We start from the raw sequence: 18872 nt of genomic DNA, 5'->3' as shown, positions 1-18872 counted from the left end.
GGGTATCTATCGATTCTTCTTTCTTCGAACTAGTTGCTAGTAGGTTTTTGAAGAACACACTGTTTTCAGATGCTAAGTTATCGAGATATTACCATCTATTTGCATTGAATCCATAGATGCAATACTGATTTCAGTGAACAGCCCCACACAGCTTACAGACCCTTCCGATGTTTCTTAGCTGCTTCCGAATTCTTGAAAGGGAACCCTGTCATCCTCTTGTCTGCACCCGTACGGCGGCTTATCCTGCCGTTGCTGCTAGCAAAGAGCATGCACCATAACCCAATTGCCGCAATACTAGAGTATCCAGCAACAGCAACAGCAAACAAACCCTGCCCACCAGTAACATACCAGGTGTACGCGTAGAAAGCACATGCGGTATGGAAGATAGAGGTTACCACTAGAGTCGGCATAGCGTATGGCGCCTTGGGATCATCCTCGTCTGTTGTCACAGACTCCTTGATGTCGGACGTCAGAGGGATGGAGCCAGTTAGCATCATGGTTAAAACGGCTATAGTAAGGAAACTAAAGCCGAGGCATCGGGCGAAGTAAATTTCCATTGCTTTTGAAGGGTGAAGGATTAGCACGGCTCGTAAACGGACGCTCGCGGCATTTTCGGGATGTGGGCCACACACGGGAAATAGGCCGAGTCTCGTCAAGCAGCATAGTCACTATCATACTCGGCCCAGCAACCAAAGGCAAGCTTTGAAGTGCCAGCCATGCAGCCGTCGAGTATGTGTAGGCGTGAAAGACCTGTCAACTTAGTTGTCAGCTCCGGTTCCGAGGCCGACCTTCCATAGCTTTGGAGAGAATGATAAGATTAGCTCACATCCATGGTAGCAGTTCACTGGTTACGGCTTTTCAACGTTGAGTATTGAAGCCTTCTTGTGATATGGAAGTAGCCCTTGTCAAGAATTGGACTGATCCTAGGAAGATGGAGCTTCTAAGCGATCATTTCCTCTTCGAGATTGAAGCATTATGGTGAAGTGACGTCATCTAGGTACAGTGATGTTTGACTTGTTTGAACATCCATGCTTGTCAATTTGGGGAGGTATCGGTGTGCTTATCGACTGACTACCCAACTATTTACAGAGAAGGAAGCTTTATGGAACCTAGACCTTGGAGGGCACTCAGGGACGTGCCCAATTTTGCGAGGTGATGGAGCACAAAAGGGAAAGAGAAAGGTCTTGAGTGCCAGGCATTGTCCGATCTGCGTGTAGACGTAAGCAAATGCTCAACTGTGTATGTTGCTACATCAAGATGAAGACAAAGGTAGATCTAAATGGGATTTTATAACTGGGATTTATTGACTAGGATGTGTGCAATGAATGAAATGCGCCTCTACGACCACAAACTCCTGGAGACCGAAAGAGCCCATTGGAAATAATTAAGACCCACTAAAAGCTGTTTCATGAAAGATATCTTCACCGTTGCATACTGCTTGCGCGCAAATATCTTGTGAAGCTGTTATCCTGCTCTGATGGAGCACTTTGGGAGCCTGCCAGAGCTTCCTGGTAACGCTGGGAAAGGCCCTGGTCATTGCCAGCGTTAGGGCCCACATAGTCCTCATAGTCACTGTCTTCTCCATCTGCCAACCCGCGCTTGATGATATCGTCTTCTTCATCTTCGGCTTCACTGACAGTCTCGGGCTCTCCGGTGGGTTTCTTCGGCTGCCGATTTGACCCAGACACATTCATGTCTTTCATTAATTTTCCAAGTTCAAGCTCCCGCTGGGACGATGTTTGATCTTCCCGCTCTTTCTTCTTGCGCTCCAATTCGGGCTTGTAATCACGTTCAAATTCCTGTCGCTTCGTTTCCACAGCCTCGAAAAACTCTTCAACACCATCACCGGTCATTGAGCTGACGCCGACGACGCTGAGGTGACGATAAAATTCTTCCAACATAAGACTCATGCTGTTCAGGAGGGATCCCATGTATCCGCTACCAGAGCCAAAGCCACCAGCACCGCCTTCAGCTCCAAAGGCGCCCGAGTCTTCCTCCTGCCGCAGAGCCTGCTGAAATGCGTCAAAGTCGGTCATCCATTCTTTGGCAAACTCAGCATCCTTGACATCAGTTTTGTTGAAGACCAAGATCATGGGGAGCTTGGTCTTGTACAAGATACTGCACGCGTAGAGCATGTTACTCATAAAAGTGCTGGTAGAGCTTGCGCGAGGTGTATCGATTACATATGCGATGACCGTCGGGAATGATGTCGCCATAGTCTCAAGAAGGATACTGCCCGATGCACTCCAGACAAAAACTTCGATTTGGCCGGGTGTGTCGACCAGAATGTGCTCGATTGGCTTTGCGGAAGGGTTTTCGGAGTTCGGGGCGGTGCGCTTCTCCAAGAGCGAGATGATTTGATCAACCTTGGTGGCGAACAAATTTAATGAAGTCAAGATTCCTCCGTTAGGTCCCAGGTTGTACTGCTTCATCACTTCTTTATAATTAATCGAATCGCGGATATCGATGTTGCTCTCAAAGGGCACCGAGTGCACTGCGGGGTCGAGGTTGATCACATATGGCACGGTCTTCTTTTCATGCAGATAGGAGTTGATTCTTTGCATAAAGGTAGTCTTGCCTGAGCCTATTCATTCCATAATATTGACGATTAGATTGGTGTAGAAAAGTGAGGGGGCGATCAGCGCATCAGTCTCCTTACCTGCCATGCCCACGCAGACCACGGACACCGGAGATGGCATAGTGAATGTAGTCTATTTAAAGAATAACTCGAGTAAGCGATTGAAATACGGAGACCTCTGTGGTCAAGTTATGGTGTTCGATGATGGAAGACAAGTGAAGAAAGATAAGCTTCTTTTTTTTCTCGAAATCTTTTTTTTTGTCGCGGGGAAAGATCTACGGCTGGACCGCCCGGCATTTTATAAACGTCATTCTACCGTTTGCCCTCTTCAGTTCCACCTCTTATTAACATACCAGAAGCACCATGACTCTAGAAGAATTTGAAAAGTCACTGGCAGAGGGGAAGGAGCACCGACACGAAAATAGCGAAGGGCGACATCATCGAGACCGAACCCGTGATCGCGACCGCAGCAAAGACCGCTCGAGACAACACCGCCATCGTTCCAGCAACCATCACCGACGCCATTCCTCGAGATCCCGCGATCGGGACAGCGAGCGAACTCGTGAGTCCCGGCATCGCGACGATGATGGTCACCGGCAAAAACGTTCACGTCGTTTTGACGATCAAGGAGACGAGCATGGCCATAAACGTCATCACCGGAACTCCAAAGACGAGGGGGGGTCCGCTGCACCTCCAGTAGTTGTACAAGAGGAGCCCAGAAATCTCAAACGTGACGCCTGGATGGAAGCGCCCTCGGCTCTAGATGTTGATTACGTTCACCGACCGGATTCGACGCGACAGGAAGAGCCGAAACCAATAATGCTTTCGGCAGACTACGAACTCAAGATCCACGACAAGGAGCTCAACAACCATCTACGCGATCTCAACGATGGGAAAACAGTCGAAGAAATAGAAGATGAGCCTGCCTCGCATGAAGTGGACTATACCTTTGGGGACTCGGGGTCACAATGGAGAATGACGAAGCTTAAAGGCGTTTACAGAGAGGCGGAAGAAAGCGGCAAGCTCGTTGATGAAATCGCCATTGAGCGGTTTGGAGATCTTCGCTCCTTCGACGACGCTCGGGAGGAGGAAACCGAGATTAGTCGGCGCAAGACATACGGCGAATCCTACGTGGGCAAAGATAAACCTAGCGGGGAGCTATTCCGGGAAAGGAAACTTCTAAACGGTACTCGCAGAGCTCCGCTCGAACATGATCGCGATCCAGAGCAAGAACTCACAGTCGAGGGCCAAGGCAAGCAAATGGAGACTGTGCCTCTTCCGAACACTAGCCGTCACCTCGACATGACGGCACTAAATCGTCTGAAAGCCCAGATGATGAAGGCAAAGCTCAGAAAAGCATCAAATGCCGCCGATCTTGAGGAACAGTACAACACTGCCGCGGCAGCAATGTCAAACCGGAAGGAATCCGATGTCGTGGTCCTCGATGTTATGCATAACCCGATGCTAGCCGGTTCAAGGAATGAGGTCAAAGCAGTTGAAACTAAGAGAGGCCGGGAAAGAGGCCAGGTGGAAGCAAATGAAGATATGAGCATTGAAGACATGGTGCGAGAAGAGCGTAAAACCCGTGGCCAACTCGGTGGAGAGGGCCGGCGGTTAGCAGATCAAATTGGCCGTGACGCCAAGTTCGAGGTCAGTTCTAGAGGTACATGTGATGGTCCCCAATTCCCCTGCTGACCCGTCTCTAGAACGATTTGGAGTACATGGACGACAATGCATCCAAGCTGGCCAAAAGAGTTCATCGATCTGAAATCGATCTCAAGAACACAACGATCAATGACTTCCACAAGATGAACCGTATATTGGACAACTGCCCCCTTTGCCACAACGAAGACAAGGGCACTCCTCCACTTGCCCCAGTGGTATCCCTTGCGACCAGGGTCTTCCTCACACTTCCTACCGAACCTGAGATCAGTGAAGGTGGTGCTACCATCGTACCAATCCAGCATCGCACTAATTTGATGGAATGCGATGATGATGAGTGGGAAGAAATCCGCAACTTCATGAAAAGTCTCACGCGTATGTACCACGACCAAGGTCGAGATGTAATCTTCTACGAGAATGCAGCTCAGCCACAGCGCAAGCGACATGCATCCATGGAAGTCGTACCTTTACCCTACAGCTTGGGAGAGACCTCTCCTGCATTCTTCAAAGAAGCAATTCTCAGTGCCGAGTCAGAATGGTCACAGCACCGCAAGCTCATTGATACCCTTGCCAAATCAAAACAAGGGCTAGGCCGGTCTGCCTTCCGCCGAACTCTCGTGAAGGAGATGCCTTATTTCCACGTTTGGTTTGAACTAGATGGTGGCTTGGGTCACATTGTGGAAGACAATAACCGCTGGCCTCGTGGAGATCTCTTTGCCCGAGAGATCATCGGAGGAATGTTAGATGTTGCGCCGGACATGATTAAACGACAAGGACGCTGGAACCGCGGTGATCGCAGGGTTGACGGATTTAGGAAACGCTGGAAGAAGTTTGATTGGACCCGTATTCTGGTTGAAGGCTAGCGAGTTCGGAGTTGGTCTCTCGGCACATTGTACAGATGTGGCTGAACATTTATTTGAACCGCAGTGGGTTTCATTTTTGAAATTTTGAAACTTGCAGTCACCATGGTATTTTCGCGTTTTTTTTTTTTCAATAAGTTCACACAACATTAAACTGGTTAGTAAATGCACCACTCACAGGCAACATCGTAATAATGTCAACAGATAACGATATCGGCATCCAAGCCGATGGCTACATACGGGACAAGACACCGGTCACTCCGCAGTTGAGTATCATGAGTTTACCTTCTTATGTAGAACTAGATCAGTATAATAGCCGATATCAGAATGGTCTTTCGAAGATTCATAAACACCAACAAAGCCCTGGAAACGGGGAACTTGCCCGACAAGCGGGGCTCCTTCTCGGCCGATGCAATAGATTGCAGTTTATATAACTTATGAAGTTATGACTTTTATTGACTCGAACTTATATGTCTTCAGTTGGGTTTGAATCTATTTGTGTCTTCAAACCCCTCTTGCATCAACTAGGTCAATTGACATCTTGACCGAACACCAACACTGAGCTTGCTTATTGGTAAGTTCAGACATGTCAAGAGAAGGCGTCGGAATACTTTGATCCGAAGTAAAAAAAATTGAAGAGAGAATCCTTCGAATTGACTCTACATTCCTCTCCTGCTCAAATCACTGATGTTCTCGCTTAATACAGAATACAACAGAATGAGTTCTACCGTCCCCAAGCCCAAGGTCACTCACCTTGGGAGTATCGACCAGTGCACTCCATTCTTTGTCGTTGCACCGTTGAAATATATTTCCTACTAATTTGAGCACAGTGCACAGACAGCTTGGAATGCACTGGGTAAAATAGCAGAGCTAGTCGAGTCATCGGCAATCAACCGAGCCGAGTTCATCCAAGAGTGCAAAGACGGCAAGCTGGATGGCGTTGTTGCGACATACCAAACAATTGGCTCCGTAGCCCTAACAGGGCTCGTAGACGAGGAGCTATTGAACGTGCTCCCAAGCTCACTCCGTTATATTGCGCATTGCGGTACGTCGAGCTTAGAACATGAATGCCCTGGAGTGCATTTGTTAACATGGAGTCTGTGTAGGAGCCGGATCTGATCAAGTGGATGTTCACGCCTGCAGTGCACGCAACCCCCCGATCCGAGTCTCCAATGTCCCAACTGCAGTGGACGATGCCACCGTCGACGTGAACATGTTCTTAATCCTCGGCGCAATGCGCAACTTCAGCGCCGGTATGACCGCCTTGCGCGAGGGCAAGTGGCGTGGCAACCCGGCGCCTCCTCTTGGCCATGACCCCGAAGGAAAGGTTCTTGGGATTCTGGGAATGGGTGGCATTGGACGTAATTTGAAGAAGAAGGCGGAGGCTTTTGAGATGAAGGTCATCTATCATAACCGCCGCAAGCTCAGTGATGAGATGTCTGCTGGTGCTTAATATATATCTTTTGATGAGCTCCTGTCCACCAGTGACGTAGTCAGTTTGAATCTTCCATTAAATGTAAGTTGTTCTCATTTTCAAAACAAAATGGAGGCTATTGTGACAGTGACTGAGAGGATACAATGTCTGGGTCGGTCCCACTTCAACCTTGTACTATTAACACGCAAAGGTCTCACAACGGCGCTTAACGAGAAGATCCACAAGCCAATGAGAGGCCAGTCTGCATCCAGATAGCCCTGGAAACAGAAGCAACCTGCAAGAGCAGACACCCTCCCACTGAGAGCCAAGGTTGATCAACACGGTCTTGAAGGAATCACGTGGTGGTGGACTTCCTTCGCTAATGGGCAACGTGATGCGTGTCTTCTTAAGCAGTGAGGTCGAAGAACTACCTGCCATCCTTACATGCTCCGCCTCTAATGTTAGCACTAAGGTCTCCTGCTTGTTTAGGGGTTGCTTATACAGAAGCCCAACACATTTAGGTGCTCTCCATCGCAAATCAACATCAAACCTAAAGCCTCTTTTGCATCACACAACTAGCACAATGTCAAGGAACCCTCTGCTTTCTACACAGTATACGGGCCTGTCTGGTCGCATTTACACTATAGAACACGTTTTACAGGAGGATGTTTCTCCGCCACGTCATGTTTATCGTGCCTCGTGAGTAGACACCGAAGCCTCCCCATGTTGACACGCTTATACCTCCTTCAGGGCGGACGGCCACAAGTTCATATTGAATTACATACACCCCGTCAACTTTGAGAATCTTCAAGATGTCAACAACCGCCTACGTGGCAATGCAAGCCATGTCTGCCTTGCTGTGGACACTATCCCTGACAAGTCTATGTTTGTTTTCAAACACTTCGCAGATCATCTCTTAACCCTTGCCCAGAAGGACTTGCCCCTTATAGTGATTAAGAGAATTCTCAAGAAGGTTCTTACTGGGATTGCTGAGCTTCATGATTGGGATATCGTTCACACAGGTATTTTTCCTGCTCTTTTCTTGGAATACTGGAGAACAACTTAATCTTCATAGATATAAAAGCTGACAACGTTTTCATTGACTGGCAGAATCAAAATGATGAAATTTGTGTTGACAACGTTCAACTTGGAGATCTCGAACATGCAGCTCACATTCCCCCCGGGTGCGCTATGATTGGGAAACAGGCAGGCAACCGGATGTGGAGAAGCCCCGAAGCCCACGCAAGAGGACCTGTCAACAAACCTTCGGATGTTTTCTCGTTTGCTCTTGTTGTAAGTCCCACAGCCGGAAATTTCTCAAGCGCCGTTAGTAACCAGCTGCCTAGTGCATCTGCGCCGTTCATAAGCGCATCATTTTCGCAGTTCGAGAAGACGAATTGGAAGAGGGTGTCGATCCCCTCGCTGTCACAATCGAGCGCCAGGTCTCTTACTTCGCAGATGAAGATGGGCTCAATGGGTTTTGAGGCATCTTGGTGAAAATCCATGGGGCCGCGCTTTCGAAGCGACTTGGGACGGATTCAACCAGGAGACCCCGCGCGAGCCATTCGCATTCTGTAATGGCGTTGATGATGACTTTAAAAGCCTTTAATGTTGCCATCCATACTGAAAAGTGCGCGGAGTGCAAAATTTAAGTACACATCGGACTGAGCAGTCGGCCACTCCTAGGGTATTGATAATATAATTTACGAGAGAGCCGGACACTTGTCTAGTAAATCAAAATCAAATTTATGTTTTCCCCAACCAAACAATATCAAAATATGTATTAAGAAACTGTACAAGAGTACTCTTACTCTGGAACTGTAGGCCCTTCCTATACCCAGTCATTAGCATTATTTAAACTAGGGACAAGTTTCTAGTAGCGCCCCTAGGCTAGTTCCGAGTTTAGGATTACTAGCCTTAGTTTGTTATTAACAAGGGCTACTATTTAAAAATGTAGGTAAACCAAAAGACTACTCTCAGCGTTACCTTACTTTCACTTTACTTTGCTCTTGTTTACGTCTTACAATTCCTTCATTTCTTCTCTGGTTACAAATAGAATTCACCCATCTTATGATACTCTAAGGGACATCATCAAACTTAATCTGGGGGTTTGTGTTAGATCATCCCGTAGATGTTTGCCTACGGACTGAAGAGTTTGCTTGCTAGTCCTATGGTATGTTAGGTATAAATACCCTATTCCCATAGTGTGATATACCCTGCTCCTCACTTCTTTACACTTTTTTGTCTCAAGCAGGAGTGCCGGCTTTATAATTAGTCTCCAAACTAAATACATAGAGAGCTATACATATACCTTGTACATCGAAGGTGGTGAAGGGAAGCTCCAATTGATTGGCCAAGAGAGTGGGGTACCCACGTCGTTTTCTGCCGGACAATATCAAAAGTGATCAACGATCAATCCACCTACTTGTCTTATGTGAAATCAGCACTCCGTCATGGCCGAATTCTGGAAATCAGCAGTCAGTGTGCATTTTGACCTATCTGGAATCCTGCTAACCATTTCATAGCCGCGCTACTGGTGCAAACAGTGCAAAATCTTCATCCGTGACACGCCCTTTGAAAAGACCCAACACGAAGCCAGCCCCAAACATCAAGGCAGCCTCAAGCGCTTCCTGAGACAAATCCACAATGACAATGAACAAAAACAAAGAGACTCGCAACGCGCGAAAACCGAAGTCGAGCGATTGCGACAGGCCGTCGGTGGCGAGTCCTCCACGGACAAAGACAGTGCGAAAGTAAAAGCATCGCCAGTCCCCAAACTCACAGAACGGCCCGCTTCCCTGGAGGAGCGAAAAAAACAGATGGCACAGCTCGTGGCAATGGGTGTTGCCGTCCCCCAGGAGTTCCGTGCTGAGATGGCCTTGGCAGGGGATTGGGAAACGACATCAGAGACAAGGATCGAGGTCAAGCAGGGATTAGAGGGCCCCACAAAATCAGTTGGAATACGCAAGCGCAAACTTGAAGGCGAAGAGGAGGGGGATGAGCATGCGCCTGAACCTATAATCAACAAAGGTTGGGGCTCGAGAATGAGGCAATACCCCGGTGCACCAGAGGAAGAGGGCCTGGATGACCTGTTTGCATCCACAAAAGATATCAAGAAAACGAAAATCTTCACCCCGAAGGTTGAGCTCGATGAACAGGAGACAGTCACCGTACAACCTACCCCTACCGCGGAGACAGAAGACATTCCTGCCAAGCTAGAGGCCCAAGAGACGAAGGAGTCAATTGAGGTCAAGATTGAAGAGCCCACTCAATCTTCAACAGATCCAGTCATCGAAGCAAAACCCCAGGGTGAAGATGCTGCTCCCGGTGTCATCTTCAAGAAGCGCAAGCCGAAGGCAATGAGGAAATAGTCGTACCTTGATGTGATCTCTGCAAAATTTCCTTGTCACAGCACCAAAAAATGCAAGCTCAGGTCCTTGATCATCTGAATACATCGTGGGGTCTTAAACATCCGGCCACCAATCCATCGGCCTTGGCCCATGACCCCGCAAGTCTGCAACCGTGTTGCTTTGAACAGTATGCACACAATCCACAACTCTCATTGCGTCAAGCGGTATCAGAGATGCACCAAAGTTTCCGACAAAAGATTTATGGCAGAAATCTCTTTCCCCAGGATGTACACTTCGAATCCATTCACCCGGGATCATTTACAAGCCTAATCCTTGTGTGTTGATTGTCGGTTTCTCAACCCGTCCCCTTTCCATGGGCACACGTGCAGCTCTAAAGCTTGATTCTCTGGATATGTAGGGTTCAAACATGTCAAACCCTCAGGACAATCTATAGCTTTCATGGATTGAGTCCATGGATCTAGACCAGAAGTGCCTAGACCAGAAGTGCCTAGACCAGAAGTGCCGAGTGCAACACTATTAATTCGATACTACTAATCGAATTTAAGAGAAGATGATAATCTCAGCAAAAATTTCGGACGGCAAATTAATTAAGCGTTGGTAGTGTAAATAAATATACACACAAGTACAGAGCCTCGGAATATGCAATGTTGGGGTAGAAAGCGGTGTTTGCCACTATAATTTTTTTTCCTTCGCAATCAAAGCGGAGAGTTCCAACGCCGGAAGGGAAAGCTCCTTAAGCCTCTCTTTCACGCTTTTCCTAACCTCCAACCCTCGCATTTGCATAATATCCCTGCCATTTGGGTTTCTGTCGATCTAATTCTGTTAATCTATGTGCCTGGTAAGTCTTTGAAATTCGAGCAAGTCGCGATACCCGCAGCCCAATCCCTCGACATGCGCATCGTCTCGCGCCGGAGCCTCACCTAGTGCGATACCATGTCCAAAATTCCTACTGCGAAATAAAGTCATTGAGTGCTGGGGTCTACCTCGTGATGCTTTTCCGGGACCCCTTGGGAGTTGTGAGCAGATGGTTGCATTTCGAGGCTGGTCGGCCACCACGAATGCGACCTACAAACCCTCAATTGGCTAGCAGGATATCTGGACAGGCCACGAGGTGTCTATATCTTTGATGTGGAAATTTGTACGAATGCACAGTCTTTGCGCTCAGTACTATATTCTACGCATGGTTTATTCGCCGATTGGATTAAAAGATGTGGAAATGGAGGGCCTGCGCTAGCGGTGCTTCTTTCCTGGCGATGCTCATGATCGACACCGAGGACCTTGTCTTTACCGCGCCCTATCACTTTCCCCTACAAAACACTCGCGAAATTGCTGGCTGAAAATTTTGACTAATAAATGCTGGACACCACAGATCATAGGGAATAAATGATTTCTAACTCCCCATTCGTTCGACCTGGTGTGATTTCTTCGCTCAGCCACAAACCAGACGACCTTTGACCTTGCCGACTCGAATATTCAAATTCTCGACCCCTACTAAAGACTTGTCTCTGAAGCGTACTTGCAAAACACCTACCAATTTTCCCAACCGATTGAGGCTTTCCTTGGGAGACTGAAATCCAATATGGCGGAGCCGACGGACTCGAGCGCCCCGCCTGGCGAATCCACTACTCTTGCGATCGAACCGAATACACCCGTCGTTGAGACAGCCCAACCTTTAGCCCGGAATGATCCGCCTCCAGTGGAAACGAATCAATCCCCCGTGGAAACAAGCCAAGAACCGGCTGCGCCAGCAGAACCAGCAGAACCAGCACCACCCGAACCGCTAGTGAAATCAACATCTCCAGAAGTATTACGAACGCCGGACGTGCCAACAGAGCTAAATACGTCCGTCGCAGGCCTACCACAGGATGTGAGCATGTATCAGTTCGAAGAAGCCACCCAGCCAGCACGGGGTCCAGATGTGACTTTACCGTCTGTTGAATCATCACTTCCACCGATTGATCCAGCACTTCCAGCCATAGACACATCAAATGGCTTCGATGATTCAGAATTGCACTCCTTTGATGCGTTGCCTTCAATAGGTTCATCTGGGCCCCCGGACATGTCACTACCTGCGATTGATACAAGTCTCCCATCTCTCGACCATTCCTTACCAGCGATTGGAACCGATGATATTCCGACAATGGATGGTCATGATTTTGGCGACAATAGCCATTTGGATCATCACGATTCAAACGTCGGCATGGCAGACTCTACGGGTGGGCATGACAATGGGATTGTGAATGGTGCTTCTCACTATCATTCGACCAACGGTTCGTACCAATATTCGCATAGTCCTGCTCAAACACAGCAACCAGGAAGCCAGCAGTCACCACAGACGCATACCCACCAGTTTCAGGCACAGCCGCCACATTATCAGCAAAACGACATGTATCACAATTCCGGTTCCCAAGGACAGGTGCCACAGGCACCAATTGGATCGCCGCTCCCAAACAATATGCCTCCGATGGCTTCTATGGGACAATACATGGCAGGATATCCCTCTAACATGTGGAATGCGCAAATGCGATATCAACTCCCGGGGGACCCGAACAAGATGTTATCAGGCAATAGACACAAGAAAGAAGTCAAGCGACGCACAAAAACAGGTTGTTTGACTTGTCGCAAACGAAGAATCAAGGTGAGCGCAAACGTAGTTTTCGCGGGGCGGAGTCTCTCGCTCGCTTGTGCCCGTCAGACCCCGCCATTTTATTCTGTCCGCTTAAATCCACTTCCCTCTCAACCTCCAACTTTTTTTCCATTCGGTTTTTTTGGAAACTTGCATATTTTCTTGATCTAACCCTCTTTTAGTGTGATGAAGCGCATCCCGTCTGCAGAAATTGTGTGAAAAGCAAACGTGAATGTTTGGGGTACGATCCTGTGTTTCGGACTCAAGCATCTACACCATCAGCTATTCAACCAGCTCCCAACCCTCCACCTTCGCTGGTTGTCAATCCTCAAGGGCCTTCCACTTCATCACTGCCTTCATATCCTTCCTATCCTTCTGCGCCTCCCGGGTACATGCCCGCTTCGTCTCAACCATTCGCACCTTCTCTTCACTCTGAATCGCCCACTGCCTCTGCCGACCAACACGAGCACGGAGCTCCCATTGATTCTTCCTTGGCAACGGTCCATCCATCGAACCACACAGATATGCAGAACACTGGCGTACCACGTCAACAGGGCTCAGAGCCTTCCTACAAAGGTGAGTTTACACAAGTTGTTTTCTGAATCTGCGCATTGCGGCATTGCGCATTGGTAGCTAACAATTTATTTCCACAGCTAAAAATCTCTATGTCAACGACCTCTTCTCTTTGAGGGGAATCGCCCCTCCTCCTCCACACCCTGTCGCAACTCTGCCACCTGGGCGCCTCGAAGAGATCCAAGCAGTTTTCCTGGCCACGTACGCACCTGCGATTGACAAGCTTCTCGAGGTTCGCTGGTATTCAGAGAATGCTCTCTCATTACTCATGGCCGATGCCCAGCTTATGGCAGATTATTCGGCTTTGATCATCGCGTTCAATGAATGGGATCTTCAAGACGGCGAAACACTTGCTCGTTTAGAGAGTTTCGAGGCCTCCATTATCTGGAAAAGCATGTCGTTGTGTCGCCAGGTACCAGACGGGGAAACTGGACAACAGGGACGAGACTGGAATCTCTGTGTGTCCTGCGCACGGTTAAATGTGGTCGAGGCATTGCTTACTTGGAACCACCTGGACTCAAACCCCTTGTCGCGGGAGCTGGTCATGGATGCCGCCAACCCCCCGAACACGCCAGATCAGTTCCAGAGCCGTCAATTGGATTTCTGGGATCAGGTCGGGGAATTCCTCACGCTTTATGACAACGAAGCAAGTTCGGCCAAGCAGATCGACGACACCCTCAGCCGGTGTCGACAATTGCTGGACACATACGAGAACCGTGACATCATATACTCCATTTCTGTCGCCCGTCACCTAGGACAGCGATGGGCTGACTTCCCCAACAGCCTGCCCAAGGTCGGCTACACCACCGAGAAAGAGGCGGGAACCAGGCTCTTCGTTGCACAGAAGTTCCTCGAAGAAGAAGCTGAGGGCAAGGGCACCACCCAAGTCTACAAGAGGATCTGCTGCATGGCAGTCCGGTCATGGTGGGTTGCTCGCGGTTAATCCACTCTATTGTGACCGACATCGCTTTCGAGCGTCTGCATTGCCCCTCATACTCTTTCTTTACTCCTTGCATAATGAGTTCCTAATCACGGATCATTACACCCTCCTCTCGATCCTACGTCCTCACGGGGTTTTCATCTTGTTCTTTTGCGGTCGACAAAATAAAAGCATCATGGTCAGGCGTTATGTTTATTTTGCTCTGAATGATACGATGTTTCCAATTCTTTTTTTTTCTTCTCTTCTCTTTCTATTGGGGGCTTAGGGGACTGGGCAGTGAGCGAGCAAAGCACTACGGCGTTTTGGCCTTTTCTTCCCCCCCCTGGAACATGTGGAATTATCATGATTCTACCTGTCTTGTTGTACATATAGACTGGATAATGTCTGTGACTCGAAATCGTTTCCTTTCTGCTGTAGTTCTTTTTTAACCTTTTAGTTGGTCTTCGATTACCAAGTGAAATATCACTTTATCTGAGATATAACTGTGATCTGGTAAATCAGAGAAGGTAAGGCTTCTGATTCAGCTTTTAGATCTTTCAGATGTCAGCTTTCTCACTTGGACAGACCTGGTCATTGCCCTCTAAACAGCCAGAATTTGAATTCTGTCAACATTCGACAGCTCTCCTTCCTCATCCACCCTTGCTCCCCCCCCCTCTCTTTCTACCTTCCTCTCTTCTCCTCTTCTTTCTATCTCTACCTTTCAAGGTCTCGCAATGACTTCTGTGCTAGATTGGCCAGATGTCTCCCAGCCAAATAAAACGACCACGCTACACCCAGACCCACCGATGGATATGAGCTTAGACATCAAGCGAACCGACCAAAGACGTCAATGACTACTGGAATTGCTCACTCGCAAGATTCGTGAAAAGTTCCTTGACCCAGCATCGGTTCGTTGACTCGCGGGCTTCATAATAGCCATGGCGGAAACAGTGTCTCCCGAGAGATAACTGAGGGCTCTCTGTCGCATTGCTAGCCTTATTGTGAGGTTGTGAATGTCTACTTCTAGAGGTGGATTGTGCTGTTTGCACCCTACTCACAAACCCTCTCAAGGCGGATACTAATAGAGACTTCAGCGCGTAACACCTTCCCATCTCTATACGGTAGTTCTTTGAATACAGGGAGCGGATTGTGGCCGTATTGCATGTCACGGAAGCGATTGTTAGATCGAATGTAACAAACTCCCGCAGGCGATACGATGACATAGGAAGTTCCTCGTGGCAACAGGACTTTCACATCACTTGAGTTTGATAGACACGTACAATCCGTGTTTTCATCGAATATGCTTTTGGGACATAACAAAACCCCAATTGCCGGACATGATATTCCAGAGCCTAACCTTTTTGTGCTAAAGCTCACTCGGCTGGTTCCAGAACTTTAACAGGTGTATTGAGCTCCTGCCTGTTGAAGCGCATGGTCCGAGAGATGAAATCAGAGTGCCGAGCTCAGAAGTGAAATGCCAACTGAAAAATCATCTTCTGTCATTTTAAGACAGTCAATGGGTCCCTTCTCAAACATCGGCACCAGTTGAGTTCAGAACTTTCAAATTCAAACTCCTTATTGCAATGATAAATGAAGGCGACGGTCTTGGTGAACTTCGACAAACGTGGTGTGGCATGCGTCGTGTGATGTCAAAAAGCCTGAAGAAATCAAACCGAGAGAGAAGCACCAAATGCAAGCAGTCAATGTATTCTCTCGTTGCCCAACGTCGCTCGGCGGCGTCTCACGCCCTAGTTCGTCCATGCAACTGAAAATTACGAAGCAGTTATCCCTTGATGAATTCATCGTGCGAACTTTCTCTCGAATCAAACCATAGGCCGACGCAGAGAAGACCCTATAGCTACTTGAACGAACGGAGATGGCAATAACTGGCTCGTTGTCCTCGGTCCACCCGAATCAACGACCTAAAAGCTAGACGACGACCATGGCAATCTAGGAGTAGAATACGTGTTTCAGTGGGAAGGAACTATCTCATTGAGTTGTTCTCGCAGACCCATGACATGATCACATGCTTTCTACAATTGGGGAGACCAAGATTGGGCCGCATCTTCCACCAATAAATCCACCAGCAAAGGAAAGCTGGCTGATCCTTTGATTCCACTCCCTTCACCTAGGGCAAGAAGCCTAGCAGATAAGTTTAGGACTAGCTTCTTTCACTGTTTAGACTCTTCTTTTACTTTAAGACCTGAGTGGATGAAATTCCCGTGACCATTCACAAATGTTGCAAACTATTATCAAATGCTTCTAGGCGTAGAATGACTTTCATCTTGAAGCACTACCTCGTAGACGCAAAACCAAGGGTCTCAACCCGAATCCTAACCTCTCCTACTTCACCCTGAAACAAAAACCCAACATCCCTCGTTGAATCAACCAGTTCCACCTCCCTACGCACAAACCGACTCTGATCAGGACTACCCCCCGTTGTCTCAAGCCCAGAGCCCGTACCAGGTCGATCCTCATCCTCACTATCCTCGTCCCATTCAACAACGCCCTCATCGCCAATTTCTCTCTCCACGGGATCCCACTCATCCGTCTCCCAGATCAGCCGGAATCCAAACGCCGGTAATCCGAAGAGCCGCGACACAAGCGCCTTGATCTGATACGTATCAAACGAACCAGGGATTTCCTTGATTTGACACTTGGATTCGTCGTTTCCAAGCGGTAAACGGAACGCCATCTTGACCAGTCGCGCTGCTACGGATCGCGGATGGATGACTCTCGCGCCCGAGGAATCCGACACAACGGCTCTTGTGATGGTCGGCTCGACGTACAGTTCACACAGTTCACTGTACCGTGGGTGTGTAGCGAGGATGACGGGTTCCTCTTCCTCGGATGTGGCGGATAGTTCTTTGCCGATAAGGGACAGATAGTACATCTCTGCATTGGAGCGGTCTTGTGGTGAGATGGTGCTGTAGTTTAGCGTAGTGAGGGAGGACGGGAAGCGAGATAGAGTTAGCATGAAGGCTTCATCGACGGTCATTGGGTTGGAGGCTTCTGAGACAGAGGGTGGGAGCGGTGGTTGGTCGAAGAGGGGATTTGCGGTGATGCGGAGGGTGGTTAGGCCTGGGAACACTGTGGGGAGTTTGTTGAGGACGGTCCAGGAGGTGATGTTGTTGCGGGATAGATCGAGGGAGCGGAGAGTTGGTGGGAATTGGAAGTCTGGTGTTGTATCTGTGGGGGTTTGGTTTACGGTATTGATGCCGTTCCCACGAATGGAGAGATGCTCCAATTTTGGAAGCGTGGCGAGATGTCGAAGAGCTGAAATCGAGGTGATCTCGTTGTGCTCGAGGGTTAATATTGTTATAGTGCTAGGGAGTGGACAGGTGATCTCCGAGAGCTGGTTCGCAGACGCTGTAAGAGATGTCAAGCCAGGGAATCGATATACAATGGCAGCAATCTATCTCCGAAGTCAGCTTTGCTTGAGATTATCTGTGGTGGGTAGGAAGCATACTTCATCCCAGCTGAGGAGGGTTTCTTCTAAATGTAGCTCAATGATCCCCTTGAAGGTCAGATCATCCTCCACAGCTTGGAACCGGTTTCCGCTAATCTCCAGTCAGCTCTGCTATTGATGAGTTGATCAAATCCGAGACTTACTTCAACTTCAGCTTCTTCAAGTGCTTAAGCTGGTTGCAAATATCCCAAACATCGCGCCATCGACTCAGTAAGCTTCGACTGAGATCAAGTTCCGTGATCTTGGGACAAGTTTCTCCAATCTTTTGTGCCTCTACGCAATGTGAGACTTGAGCCTGGTTGTAAGATGCAAGGACCCCAACAACCCGTAAACCATCAAGCAAGACAATGCGTAACTCTTGGAGCTCAGCGAGCTGTTCCCGAATTTTGTCGAAGCCAACTTCTTCAACAACCTTGCCGCTAATTTCAATTGCCTTGCTTTGAGCTGTTGCACTACTGACTGAGGCATTCTGGGCAAGGCTGTTCTCGAACTCCGAAGCATACTTCTCCCGCAGGGCTTCTAGAAAGCTCAAAGGCTGGTCTGAAGGCCTGGAGGGGCGAATGAAAGACCCCGCTGTGGGATGTTTGCTTTTACCTGAATCTCGGTCAGCAATAATCCGGATGCCTCATTGAAAAATTCATACATGAGAAGTATCTGATTCCTTTATGCGCTCCTGAGTGTTTGCCTCGACTTGCATCGTCCCATTCGACACCCAACCAGTCACCGATGGTCCCTTGAACGGTGCCCACATATCGGATAGTACATAAGTGACCATCAAATGACCGACGTTGACCTACAGATGGGATACTCATAGCTCAAACTAGGCCTAGCAGGTCATTTGTCCAAGCGTTTTGGGGAATGCTGCTTTGTACTGTGATCCATGATAACTATCGCCCAAATCTCCGGCTTATATAATCAACAGCAGTTCAGGGCTGGGCTTCAGTTGGATTATTGGCTGAAGACCAGGCACATTCCATGAAATACTACACATAGCATAGTAAATATGGTGTATTAGGTCTTAATACAGCTAAAAGCCTCTATTTTGATAGCTTTTCAATAAAACAAAGTCACGGAAGGGATAAGTTTTGGGATGGGAAGTGAAGCAGCATCCATATTTGGAAGGCGGTCTGTGTGGATAATTTGGCTCAATACTTTTGGAGGTCCGAACATGGATTCCTTGCATTCAAATGCTAAGACAATCGTTAGTGACTAAAAGGAGGATCTAACTAGTTTATTGTAGACTTGTGGAAAGCTCAATCTGCCTTTTTGGTATTAAGACCACCGCCGCAGTGCTAGTTGTCAAATCTGACGGTGCTGGTGTTGGCCAAAATAGGAAGGCGGTCACAGCAGATACCGCCTTCGCAAAACACCTGGACAGTCAACTTCACTAACTTTCTTCA

General features: G+C 48.3%; 9 protein-coding genes across 9 annotated transcripts; 6 read left to right on the top strand and 3 right to left on the bottom strand.

Annotated features, from left to right (window-relative positions):
- Positions 1 to 152: 152 nt before the first annotated feature.
- On the bottom strand, positions 153 to 832 carry Pdw03_0852 (Glutathione S-transferase/chloride channel, C-terminal; the record flags this gene model as incomplete). Its single annotated transcript, XM_066099736.1, has 3 exons — positions 153 to 559; positions 633 to 750; positions 827 to 832. 3 exons carry the CDS (start codon positions 830 to 832, stop codon positions 153 to 155), a joined length of 531 nt encoding a protein of 176 aa, XP_065957463.1.
- Positions 833 to 1421: 589 nt separating this feature from the next.
- On the bottom strand, positions 1422 to 2699 carry Pdw03_0851 (ATP binding protein, putative; the record flags this gene model as incomplete). Its single annotated transcript, XM_014679096.2, has 2 exons — positions 1422 to 2584; positions 2660 to 2699. 2 exons carry the CDS (start codon positions 2697 to 2699, stop codon positions 1422 to 1424), a joined length of 1203 nt encoding a protein of 400 aa, XP_014534582.2.
- Positions 2700 to 2941: 242 nt separating this feature from the next.
- On the top strand, positions 2942 to 5103 carry Pdw03_0850 (Cwf19-like, C-terminal domain-1; the record flags this gene model as incomplete). The annotated part of the gene is made up of 2 exons (XM_014679095.1): positions 2942 to 4228; positions 4285 to 5103. 2 exons carry the CDS (start codon positions 2942 to 2944, stop codon positions 5101 to 5103), a joined length of 2106 nt encoding a protein of 701 aa, XP_014534581.1.
- A 191-nt stretch (positions 5104 to 5294) lies between these two features.
- Positions 5295 to 6553, top strand: Pdw03_0849 (Glyoxylate reductase; the record flags this gene model as incomplete). Its single annotated transcript, XM_014679094.2, has 5 exons — positions 5295 to 5365; positions 5664 to 5674; positions 5807 to 5870; positions 5931 to 6145; positions 6207 to 6553. 5 exons carry the CDS (start codon positions 5295 to 5297, stop codon positions 6551 to 6553), a joined length of 708 nt encoding a protein of 235 aa, XP_014534580.2.
- Positions 6554 to 7097: 544 nt separating this feature from the next.
- Pdw03_0848 (kinase-like protein) lies at positions 7098 to 7635 on the top strand (the record flags this gene model as incomplete). Its single annotated transcript, XM_066099735.1, has 3 exons — positions 7098 to 7213; positions 7265 to 7536; positions 7625 to 7635. 3 exons carry the CDS (start codon positions 7098 to 7100, stop codon positions 7633 to 7635), a joined length of 399 nt encoding a protein of 132 aa, XP_065957462.1.
- A 70-nt stretch (positions 7636 to 7705) lies between these two features.
- On the top strand, positions 7706 to 7998 carry Pdw03_0847 (Serine/threonine-protein kinase, Ulk1/Ulk2; the record flags this gene model as incomplete). The annotated part of the gene is made up of 2 exons (XM_066099734.1): positions 7706 to 7807; positions 7861 to 7998. 2 exons carry the CDS (start codon positions 7706 to 7708, stop codon positions 7996 to 7998), a joined length of 240 nt encoding a protein of 79 aa, XP_065957461.1.
- A 969-nt stretch (positions 7999 to 8967) lies between these two features.
- On the top strand, positions 8968 to 9885 carry Pdw03_0846 (Formin binding protein, putative; the record flags this gene model as incomplete). The annotated part of the gene is made up of 2 exons (XM_014679092.1): positions 8968 to 8991; positions 9040 to 9885. The coding sequence occupies 2 exons, from the start codon at positions 8968 to 8970 to the stop codon at positions 9883 to 9885; spliced, it is 870 nt and encodes a 289-aa protein (XP_014534578.1).
- Positions 9886 to 11464: 1579 nt separating this feature from the next.
- Pdw03_0845 (Fungal transcriptional regulatory protein, N-terminal) lies at positions 11465 to 14027 on the top strand (the record flags this gene model as incomplete). The annotated part of the gene is made up of 3 exons (XM_014679091.1): positions 11465 to 12523; positions 12694 to 13087; positions 13165 to 14027. The coding sequence occupies 3 exons, from the start codon at positions 11465 to 11467 to the stop codon at positions 14025 to 14027; spliced, it is 2316 nt and encodes a 771-aa protein (XP_014534577.1).
- A 2269-nt stretch (positions 14028 to 16296) lies between these two features.
- Positions 16297 to 18284, bottom strand: Pdw03_0844 (CAP Gly-rich domain; the record flags this gene model as incomplete). The annotated part of the gene is made up of 4 exons (XM_066099733.1): positions 16297 to 17418; positions 17473 to 17563; positions 17616 to 18066; positions 18116 to 18284. 4 exons carry the CDS (start codon positions 18282 to 18284, stop codon positions 16297 to 16299), a joined length of 1833 nt encoding a protein of 610 aa, XP_065957460.1.
- Between the last annotated feature and the right edge of the window lie 588 nt (positions 18285 to 18872).

This window comes from Penicillium digitatum, chromosome 4 (genome assembly GCF_016767815.1).
Source record: "Penicillium digitatum chromosome 4, complete sequence".
NCBI lineage: Eukaryota > Fungi > Ascomycota > Eurotiomycetes > Eurotiales > Aspergillaceae > Penicillium > Penicillium digitatum.
This window is presented reverse-complemented; position numbering and strand designations above follow the sequence as displayed.